The 11,835-nt window shown below is 49.2% G+C and overlaps 1 protein-coding gene across 1 annotated transcript in view; it reads right to left on the bottom strand.

The window, feature by feature from the left end:
- Nucleotides 1-11,835, bottom strand: part of TG (thyroglobulin) — a 239,796-nt gene that overhangs the window by 91,882 nt on the left and 136,079 nt on the right. Inside the window, exon 41 of the mRNA XM_021688468.1 lies at nt 6,677-6,879. Coding sequence (XP_021544143.1) covers nt 6,677-6,879 — 203 coding nt within the window. The remainder of the gene's footprint in view (nt 1-6,676; nt 6,880-11,835) is intronic.

Below are 11,835 nucleotides of genomic sequence, written 5' to 3'. Positions count from 1 at the left end.
ATCTAAAGGAAAACCAAAGGCAGTAGAGTTAATTGAGGTGATTCCTGTGGACAGGAGCAAGGCTGCCTGTGGAAGAAACTGGAAGAAGTGCTAGAGCGGCTGGGCTGAGTGAGCTAGAGTGAGGGGCAGAGGGCTGCCAGGAGGGAGGCAGGTCCTGCAGGGTTCTGGATGGAAGCGTCAGGAGCTTAAGGTGAATTCTAGGAGAAAGGCAAAGCCTTGGAAGGATCTAATTAGGGGAAGGTTATCATTTCATCCACGTGTTTTAAAGAACATACCGGTTGCTGCGAAGAGAATAGATTTTTAAAATTCTGGTGTTGTATTATCTACTTGACACGTAGTGATAACTTGCAAGCTCTAAGACAAAAGAATGCAGGATTTCAAAATAAAGGGTTGGAAAATTTTTTGCGCAAAAATGAACAAAGGGCAAGTGTTGAATTTTGAGGCAAAATGAAATTGAAGGCAAAAATAAATTGTATGGTGATTAACATAACATAATAAAATTAAATTAAATTAAAAAACATAGTTTAAGGGCCAAGAGAGATGTTACAAAAGATGAGACATTAAGAAGATAGGAATGAGTGAACCTGTGTTAATCTAACAATACAGTTTCAAAATATATTAAGCAGGCACTACAGGGACAAATAGATAAATGGATCATTTTATTTGGTGATTTAAACACACAGCTCTCAGAAATGGAGAGATCAAGCAAAGGTAAGTAGATAGGCAGATGGAGGATCTTGATAACACTGTACAACTTTTATGCCAACCAGTGAAGAATTCATTAGGTCTAATAAATTTCAGAGTCAGCCTTCTCCAACTCAGGCTCCATGATAATAATGAAATAAAATTAGAAATCAATTTGCAAAAGGATGGGTTAAAATCCTATGCATCTAAAAGCTTAAAAAAAAGGGATGCATCTCCTGTGGTTAAGAAGAACATAATACAAGAAATAATCAAAGACATAGAAATACAGGACGTGTCGCTACTTCTCCAAATGTCCAAGGTGGAGCTGATACAACAGTAAGAGGGACATTTATTGCTTGAAACCCATTGACCAGAAAACAAAGAATGACAAATAATGAGCTCAGATTTCAACTCAAGAAGCTCACAGAACAACTGATTGTCAAAGAAGCGAGGAGAAAGCAGAAGATGACAAAGGTAAACATGGATGAAATAAGAGCTTTATAGTCATAAAGAAGACTCAGAAAGCAAGACATTGTTTAAATAGTAAGATTGATACGATGAAGAAAAGCAGGAGCAAGAATGGCCATGTCAAAGGAAAAGAAAGGCCGATGAGCTGCAGGGCTGCATATAAGGAGAGGACCTCTGAGAGGGAGGGTACCCTTGCCTCCCTCAGTCAGCAGGGCTGGCCCCTCTCACTCTGTCCCCTCCCTGCTGCCCAAGCTGCCCAGACTCCACCCTGCAGATGGGAACAAGGCCCTCAGATGGCAGAGAAACACCTAGAAAGAACCCATGCCCCCAGAGATCATGAGACACTTTGGGAAATATTATGATAAAGAAAGAAAAAGAGAGAGAGAGAAAGAAACATATTTATTATTTAAGCTCCTTAAGTGTTGGATCTTTGCTAGAGCAGCTGAGCATTTTTGTCCAAAGGGTATAGAAATCAACCTGCCAAAATTTACAGATAATGAAATAACGTCAGAAAATCCAGTGGAGCCAACAGACCAAGTATTGGAAGTGGTAAGAAGGCTCAGCGAATTTGGAGCCGACTTTACTCCCCTACGCCAGTACTGACCAGCTGGAAAGTTCAATAAAAAATATGACATCATTCATAATGCCAACCGAACTAGGACACACAGGTAGGGACTTGCCTACAATGATTTCACAAAATTTTTGTGGAGAGAAGTTCAAAATGCTATGAAAAGACCCAAGGAGACAAAAATCATGTTTGTGGTGATGGTGTCAACCAGATTCACGGATGTGAGATTTCACATCATAAAAACATAGTTACTTTTTTGAAATTAATTGAAAAATTCCATGAAGATACACTCAAATTCACATCAGGACTATTTAAAGACAATCAATAGATATATCTTAATATATAGATGAGAGTACTGGAATCCATGAACAGTTCAGTCCATTTTGATTAAGAGAAACGGAGAAGAAAGTGCTCGAACTATGAGGTTTGTGGAAAAACAGGAGAAAACAGTGCTCAGGCCCCTCCCCTAGTGTTATGGAACTCAGCACGGGCTTTGGTGCCCTATTCCACCCAGGGCTGTGCGAAACATTAAGGAAATTCTAAGACGAAAAGCTCACGGGCCCTGTCAAGCTTTCAGTCATAACAGAATTGGAGTAAGACGCGCTAGAAAAATACCCAGTGTGTAAGACAAGGCAGGATTCCTAAAAAATTGCCAAATAGAAGTCTCTTCACCAACGTGAGAATTGTTCTAAGAGATGGAGAGAGGCTTAGAGGGCACCATTTCAGCTGAGCCCTGAAGAAGGGAGTGACTTTCCAGGTGGAGAAGTGGACGTGCTGACCACAGCATGGCAATGGAAAGATGTGGAAGAAGGCATGGCATTTTCTAGGAATGTTGATACTAGTGAGCCTGGAGTGCAGGGTTCCTCCAGGAATGGAGCAGGAAAGGAGACAGGAATATGTAGCTTGAGGCCAATTCATGAGGCCTGGCACTCCCTCAGGGAAATGGTGTAGGAGGGCAATGGAAATCTCTTCTGGGGCCTGTGAATCATACCGCAGACATGACCTCCTCTGTCTCCTCTCAAAACTGGCCAGGTCATCAGAGCCACAGAGTGCATGCTCGCGACATGTCACCCCCTCTTCCTTCTTCAACCCAGGCCCCGGAGGCAGGTGCAAATTCCCCTGACCTGCTTTGGTTTGGAGCTGCCCTCGCTTAGCAAGGCAAGGGGAACCTGGATTTCTTGAGTTCCTACAGTGCGCAGGACACTCTACAATCCTAATATGATGGCAACTTCTTGAGCCCTTGGGAGACAGAATTAATCATACTGATTTTATCCATGAAGATTCCAAGAGTGAAGGGTTTTGCCCAAGGCTGGGATCTTAAGGCAGGCTTGCCTGACCGTAGGCCCGAGCTCTTTGTTTTAGGCCTTAAGGCCCTGGGAGGGTCCCAGGCTTCTCTGGAGAAACAACTTCATAGGGTGGGGAAAACACAGGATATGGCTTTAGGTTCTAGCCCCTAATGCGGCTCCTTCTTTGCTGTGTGTTCTTTAGCAAGTCACTAGACCTCTCTAAGCCTCAGACTTCCTATCTCCAGATTGCAAATAATATGAAGATCCTGTGCCAATCAGTGTGAGCAATCTATGAGATAATATATCAGAAGTGCCTTGTGGCCCCAAATAATCTAAATAAAGTTATTAATTATCACAGGAGCCTGTCGTGCCTGGTGTCTCAACAGCTCTGGCCTCTAGATTTGCCGAAAGACAAGATCTTATCCAAGAATATATCACCAACTCACATTCATTTCCCCAAACATCTGTTGGTAAAGAACACGTTTAAGAACCGCTAATGTATTGAAGTATTTTCGTTCTCTCGATTCCAAATACCAAATAATTTCACATGCGTCCCAAAGACTGCTGGGAGCAGTTGTAAAAGCTGCTTCTAAATGACTGAAACAGATGGAGAGTTTATTTTTAAATGCACTACCATTTGCTAAAACAGATTAGTTTCTGAAATTCCCCAAACACCTCAAGTCTCCAGAATTTTCAAAAAGAGAATTCTGCCTTCTGGGCCGACTGGAAGTCATTTTTGGTGTCTTCCAGGTCCCACTGAGTGTCTGGTTTCTGAGAGGCCTCTGGGGAAACCCCCTCAGGAGCATTCAAAGTCGGGAAGTTCTGTTTTCAATACCAGGAATTGAAAGATGCTTGGGTTCAGACCTCGTGCAATGAAGATGGGCCCACTAGAGAGGGAGATATTGAAGAAAATCTGGATCAAAGGACACGAAACACAAGACAGTGGTTGTGGGGAGGGAAGTGGACCAGCCTGGGGGGCCCTGGGCATAGTCCCCCATTCTTCTGCTCATTCACTGCCCGGATATTGACTATGGAGCATCTACTCTAGGACAGCTGTGTTGGGGGCTTCAGGCCCTGTGTGAGAACAAGGCACAGCTGCCCCCTGCTTTCCTGGGGCTCACAGTCTTGTGCGGGAGAGACTGGGAAGCAGGAATAATTCTTTACTGGTGGGAAGTCATGATAAATGATGTGCAGAGAAGTAGAGGCAGCGGAAGCCATATAAAGAGGGTCTGGTCCTGGGCTAAAAAATCTGGAAGGATTCCCTGAAGGACAGATAGAGCAGGCAAAGAGGACGATAGGATAAAGGTGTCCACGTAGAGGGAACTTCCTGTAGGAAGTGAAATAGAGCATGGACGCTTCAAGGAACGTTGGAAGGCTCCTATGGCTGAAAGAGATAGGCAAAGTGGCAGATAGTACTGCTTTCTGTTGGGAATGGTGAGACAATGTTGATCCAGCATCATATCTGCCCAAACAATGTCACTCCTATCCTTCTCCTGACAGTCAAAGGTTCGGATCCCAGGAAGGCCGGACAATGCCCGACTGTGGTTATATGACCTTAGAATCATTAGCGGGTCCATGGCATTGGTCTTGATGGTGCTCTATTTTTCCGTAATTTGGCTACTTCAGTGTCTCATCATTGCCTTCTCTGCTTCCAGGATTGTCCCTCTTAAATGCATCCTCCACTCGGCTTTAAGAAGTCTTCCTAAAGGGAAGCAAGTTTCTTACTTGCCTAAAAACCCTTTGAGAGCACACCAATGTTCATTGCAGCACTATTCACAATAAGGCAGAAATAACCCCAGTATCTATCAACAAATGAATGCATGAACAAAATATGGTCTATGCATACAATGGAATATTATTCAGCCTAGAAAGGAAGGAAATTCTGATATAAGCTACAACATGGATGAGGCTTTATGAAGACATTATGCTAAGTGAAATAAGCCAGACACACACACACACACACACACACACACACACATTTTGTATGATTCTACTGCTGTGAGGTCCCTAGATTGGGCAAATTCATAGAGACAGAAGGTAGAATAGTGGTTATCAGGGGCTGGGGGAGGCAGGGGGGATGGGGAGTTATTGTTTAATAGGTACAGAGTTTCTGTTTGGGATGATGGAAAGTTCTGGAAATGATTAGTGGTGATGACTGTACCACACTGTGAAGGTACTTAATACCACTGAACCGTACACTTAAAAATGTTAAAATGGGAAACCAAACCAAACCAAACATAACTCTTCAAAGGCTCCCATCACTGAGGATGAAAGCCAAGGTGTTTAGTGCAATCCGGCTGCTCCCTGCCTCCCAGTCTCCATCACTGCAGCACATGAAGAATCCATTCCCCTCCCGCATCGTAGGACTGGCAGATCTCAGTGAGAAGACACGCTGTCTCTTAGTGCCAGAACTCTGCCCGCAGTGAAATGCCTGCACAGTCTTCAACATCTCGCTCAGACATACCTTCTCCTTGGAAGTATTCCTGGACATTACTACTTCCCTTGTGCTTAGTTGGGGGCTTCTCTCTCAAATGCCCTAAGACCCTCTTTTAAATATTTTCTTTAAGTGTTTGTCCCCCACCCCTCAGCAAACTATAAATTTCCCAAGAACTAGCACATGAATTATTTTGCATGACATTTCCAACACCTACCACGGCACTTGACACAAGCTGGACACTCCATAAAATTAGAAGCTCATCAATGACAATACCATCAGGGCTTGTGCTGTGATCAACAGGTTATTTCTTCTATAATAGTTATTGTCATGATCAAAATCTTATCTCATCATCATCAGTATGATTATATCATCATCATCATCATCACCATCATCATCATCATCATCATCATCTAGCAGGAACATCCAGTAGAATCCTGAATGCTGAGTTCTATTCTTTGCCTTTATTCAACAATCAATGACTCAGTTGGCCAAACCTTGGGAGCTCCATGCCTCACCCTGTGGCTGCTGACTCAGCTGCCTGTCACTTCTTGATCAGACACGTGGGCAAGGGTCCCTGCCACCCCTCCCCACCTTAGGCAAAGGAAATAGCAATGACGTAGAAGGGTTCCAAGAGAGGAATGAGTCACCCAATAGTGCTCCATGAAGAAATGCCACCAGAACTGAATTGGAGCCAGGAGATGGAGCATGGGCTATTGTTTAAACCAGACAGCATAAGGGAAGATTTCCCTGAGAAGATCAGGAAAGCAACACTGGAAAGCAGATGAGAGTTCTCTTGTTCTACTTCTCTCCTGTTGTGGCAATAATGTCAGGTGTAGTTAGCATCGTATTGGCTAAACTGTGCCCTCATCGTTAGCTTTCCTTCCACCAGAAAGCTCCTCATCTTACACTCCATTCCCTTGTGTTTGTCTATTGACAAGAGAGGTCTTCGAGAGTTCACACCATTAAACCCTAGTGGGGCAATCTCCCAAAATGGAAACACTTCCCCATCTAGAATTTTCATCACTTTAGAATGATGGACAGTAGTTAGAGGAGCCCCTCAGCATCCTGGAATCACCAGACCATGGAAAGATGGCCACGAGCAAGACACACACCGGAACAAAGGATAAAGGAAACCAAGCAATCAAAGCCAGCTGGTCTCAAGAGGTAAGTGAGGCCCCTCACCTCACCTCACCAGTGTCCAAAACAAGGGTGAAGGTAGAACAGGTGACTCACCATCAGCATGACCCTCCGGAAGAGTCTGGAGTCAGCAGCCCTGGTGGTTAGAAGGTGGATGCTGGCCACGTCAGCTCCGCCACGGTCTGCTGCCAGGGTCACGCGCCGAGGGTCCCCACCAAACACTCCGATGTGAGTCTGCACCCAGGTCAGAGCCTCCCGCTGGTCCAGCAACCCCCAGTTGCCACTCAGCTCGCCAGAACCTGCAGAAAGAGGAAAGACTTTTACCCTTTGCGATCTTACAACCTGGAGTTTACCCACCCCAGTGCTGTCTGCAGTGCCTCTGGGGGACCGGGGCTCCTGTCTGTGCAGGTCCGGACAGCGAGAACAGCATGGGCTTCAGAACCAGACCCATCCAGCCTTTGCTGGGTAGGAGACCCTGCCATTGTCATTCCATTTCTCTGGGCTGCAGCTTTCCCACCAGAGGCGAGGGCACTCGCTAGCGTGGCCGCTCCAATCAGAGGCGGTGTGCGTCAGACCACCACCCAGCTTGGCACACAGCGGGGTGCCCCACATGTTGGTCCGCTGCGGTGGCTCTCCACGCCTCTTCCTCCCTGACCAGGACCAGGCATGGCTGAAGCTCTCCATCAGTTCCCACTGCCTCTTCTCCCTTGACCTTCCATAGCATTCAGCTGAGTTGATCTATTCTTTTTTCATAGAATTAAGTAAATATTTATCGAAAGCTCAGCACTGTTTTCTTAACGAAGTGATTCAGACACACACACACACACACACACACACACACACACACACACACTGTACATATAGTACAGCAAAAATATGCCCTCGTCGGCGTTTGGGACACTACGTGCTCATGCCTTCTGGCCATCCTCTGAATCCAGTGGATCCTTCTTGTCCATTTACGCGGCTAACCACCCTGAAATACCCAGCTTGTTCTGGTTCAAGCTGAGACTCACCCACTTTGCCCCAGGAAACTCCAACAGCTCCCATGCCTTCAACCACCACCCACATGCTGCTGACTCGGGAGTGTCAGGGGCACAGAGCGCTCTCCCAGCGCCAGCCCCTCATGTCTCCAGGAGGCTACCTCGCTGAAGGCACTTCAAAAGCATTGAGTCCCAAAGGGAATCGACTCCAAGCCCCCTGAGCATGCAGCCAGCAGCCTTTGCAGGATTTCTTATATTCTCCTTCTAATGCAGCACCACCCCCCCGATCTGCTCCTGCACAGCCTCAGAGTCCTCTCCGACACCTGCTATGCTCTATCTCCGCCTTCTCTTCCCCAGGTGCTCTGGGCTCTCTCCCCACTGAGCTCCTTAGTGCTTCTCACTGGCCTCCTGTATCCACACATCTCTCCCTCCAATGAATCCTCCATGCCACATCCCGAGTGGTCTTTTATTTTTTAATTTTTTTAGGGAGGGCTGAGTGGCCCTTTTATTTATCTTTTTATTTTTTTTTTAAGATTTTATTTATTTATTTGAGAGAGCGAGAATGAGAGAGAGTACATGAGAGGGGGGAGGGTCAGAGGGAGAAGCAGACTCCCCGCTGAGCAGGGAGCCCGATGCGGGGCTCGATCCCAGGACCCCGGGATCATGACCTGAGCTGAAGCAGACGCTTAACCGACTGAGTCACCCAGGCGCCCTGCTGAGTGGTCTTTGAAATGCATAATTTTGATCATGTCTCTCTCATATACACACAGCCCAACACACACACACACACCCTGCCTTAGCCTATCTAAAATCTCCCATCTTATCCCATTAGGACCTGATCTCAGTTCTCCCAGTATATTCAAAACCCATGGGACCAGGGCGGCTGTCTCTTGGGCCCTATTTCCCTTTGTCTCCTGCCTGTCCCGATGCTGCAGCCTCCTGGCTTCTCATCAGTAGCTCAAACACACGGTCCACCCTCTTCCAGGCCTGTGCTTGGCACATGTGACCTCCTCTGCCCAGAGACCTCCTCCTCGCCCTGGCCTTCCTCCTCTTCCTCCTCCGGCCCAGTGGTCCTTCAAGTTTTAGCTATGGGTTAATTCAGAGGCAGCCCTGAGGTAAGCAAGGTTCCCCTTTCAGGGTATTTGTCACGCTTGGTGTCGCCTTCCTTGCTAGCCCAGGCCCCACCGAAACCAGTGGCACATAGCAGGTCCTTAGTCAATGTCAGGTGAATGAATGACCATAGTTACGATTAATAGGATTCAGTATGCAGTGAGAAACTATCAACGAGACTCCATATTCCCAAACAGAAATACAGGAAAATCTTGCGTCCCGATTCCCCAACCTGGCCTTCACCAAGTTGACGGGAACGCCCGCTCGGAGGACGTAACAGTACAAATTACTCTCCCAGCTGGTGAGACTCTCAGAATTTCTTCAAGTGCATTTTGTGTTCTGGGTTTGGTGAAGACATTAGCACAATCCTCACCATGGACGTTTCTGGATTGCACTTCTGTTCTGCCTGTTAGGATGAATGCGTGGTTTCTGAGGTCTTGGGCAGGGCAGGAAAGCTGGGTGCCACCTGGGTGGGACATGGTCCTGTACGTCCCGGAAGTGACATGCGCAGCCTGCATTTCCAGTGACAATATAGGAGGGTTGGGGGCGACTGTCCCTGCCTCTGACTTCCCATAGATCAGCTTCCCAAGTACAGTACTGATGTTGTGGGGTCTACAGACCCCCAGGAAGTCAGAGGAGAGGGCCCTTCAAGGGCTGCTCTTCAGACAAGTCTGGATGGGGCTTTGCCTGGTGCCAGGCGGGGCACCGGATTCCATGGCGAGCAAGACAGGCACGGCCCTGGCCCTCACACAGCCTCAGCCGTGTGCACAGGGGCAGCGAACCAGCAGCTTTCGGGGAGTCTGCTCCAACCCCTTCCTTCACTGAGGAGGAACTTGACACTCAAGAGGAAATGTTTGTTTCAGCACGAGAAACAAATATAAGAGAAAGTCGGGACTTAGATCCCAACGCACACTCGGAACTCTCTGTCCCAACACTCAATCCAATTCAACACTTGTTGGAAAATCTATGATGTGCAAGGCATTGTGTTATTTTCATTAAAAAAAAAAATCTAAGTGTTCCATTTATGGAACTTTTTGTGCTCAAAAGCACTCCTAACTCCCCCGTTCCTGTGGAGAGTCAAGTCTAAATGTCTTCCTGGCTTTTGCGATCCTCTACGAATGGCCTCGGCCCATCCAAGCAGCCTGGGTTCCCTTCATTTTCCAACACCAGCCCTCGCCCAGCCACCATAGCCACGTTCATCCTGCCATCCTGCTGTGGCCTCCTCGGTGTCCTCCTGGACCCGTCCTGCCACACACGTGAGCTGGGCCGCACCCCTGGCATGGCACTGGAGAGGGGCTCCCTGCTGGCTGCACGTAGAGTCCAGTAGGGAGACAGATGTGAGCAGGTGTCCACCCCTGTCCACCTACCCCAGCTGCCCTGCTCTGCCCTACCACCTCCACTGGTCAGAACCACCCCAGCCATATCCAACTGTTCCCTCATTCCCTAACTGGTTCTCGCTTGCTCATGTGGTGTCTTCAGCTCTCCCTCTAAAGCTCCTTGGTGCAATTCTGGGCTCACAGTGGGCCCTCACCTGGTCTCGCTGATGGCCGTTGATTAGAGGCAGCAGGTGAGGTGGCCAAGCACACAGGTTATGGAGCCAGACCAGCTGGGCGCAGCCCCAGCCCCACCACCTACTAGCACTGTGGGGCCCTGGACAAGTTACCTAGTGCGACTTGATTTTCTCTGTCCGTAAAACGGAAGTAATAACCATTCTTACCTCTTCAGGTTGTTAGGATGACTGAATTGGTTAATAATCGTAAAAGAACCAGAACAGTGCCCGGCATAAAGCACTATAGAAATTGTCTAGTTTTTCTTGACTAAAATGAAACAGATTTAGGTCCCCGCAGTATCTCCCAGATGCTCTTTGTGGAGTGTGCCTTGGCTTTTGTAGCGGACTTGTGGAGGGGCAGCCACAGAGACAGGACTGTGTGCCTGTTCTTCTGGCTGGAGGGGAGCAGACCCTCTCGGGAGGCCCCGGGGACGATGAGGTAATGGTAATGGTACCATGCCCGGCCTTCTGTCTGACTCCCTGGCCAAAGCGCACCTCCTCCGTCCCCACACCCACAGCGGGCCTGCAGGCTGACCCACCCACTCCTCTGAGCCTGCCCCCCCCCCCCCGCCCCAGTGTCCCTGTTCCCCTCACTGCACTGCTTTGCCAAGCGAGGACTGTCACTGTGCCCTGGGCCCCCTGGGGTCTGCCCCCTGGCAGGATCCAGGCTGGGGAAATGGCCTCCCCCCTGGCCCACCTCCAACCCCTTCACTTCCTTTCCAACTGTTCGGTTCGCCGGGAACCAGGGCCCCCTTGAAGTACCGTTGGGTTTGGCCGTCTCTTCTCACAGAGAACACGAGCTTGTCTCGTCGGCCACAGGCCTGGCATGAGCTTCTCTTTCCATCCTCCCCCCACTGCTTTTTGAAAAGTGCCTCTGGAGGGGCGCCTGGGTGGCTCAGTCGTTAAGCGTCTGCCTTCGGCTCAGGTCATGGTCCCGGGGTCCTGGGATCGAGTCCCGCATGGGCTCCTTGCTCAGCAGGGAGTCTGCTTCTCCCTCTCCCTCTGCCTGCCACTCCCCCTGCTTGTGTGCTCTCTCTCTCTCTGGCAAATAAATAAATAAAATCTTTCAAAAAAAAAAAAGTACCCCTGGAGTCTGGAGCTCTCGGAGGACCACATTCACTGCGGGCTACGACAGTGGATGCCACATGCACTGACCACGGGAGAACACGGGCAGGGACTGCGCGGCCGGACTCAGTCCATGCCAGGGGCCGTTGCTGCCACCACTGTCCAGGGGCAGCTCTGGGCCAGCTGCTGGCCACACGCAGGGCCGGGGCATGACCACAACCTAGCCCTGCCTGGAAGGAGCCCCGTCCAGGGAAAGAAAAGGGGCATTAACACTTGTGAGCCCCTGCCGGGTGCCAGGCAAGGTCCCAGGTGTCCGCCTTCCACGCGTTACCCTGTCGTCCCCCCTTAGGTCTCAGCGTCATCTGAGAGATGGGCAGCGTGGGAGTGGAGGCAGAGGGAAGGAGCTGCTCGGAGCCCCTCGGACCCACAGCGCCGCCGAGCTGCTCTCAGACCCCGTTCTGGGCGGATGCAAAGCCTGCGTGCCGTGCAGGACCCCAGGCTCCGGCCGGCACTCAAAGTAGCCCGTCTCTTTCCAGACCCGTGTTCGGAAC

This window comes from Neomonachus schauinslandi, chromosome 4 (assembly GCF_002201575.2).
Source record: "Neomonachus schauinslandi chromosome 4, ASM220157v2, whole genome shotgun sequence".
Taxonomy (NCBI): domain Eukaryota; kingdom Metazoa; phylum Chordata; class Mammalia; order Carnivora; family Phocidae; genus Neomonachus; species Neomonachus schauinslandi.
This window is presented reverse-complemented; position numbering and strand designations above follow the sequence as displayed.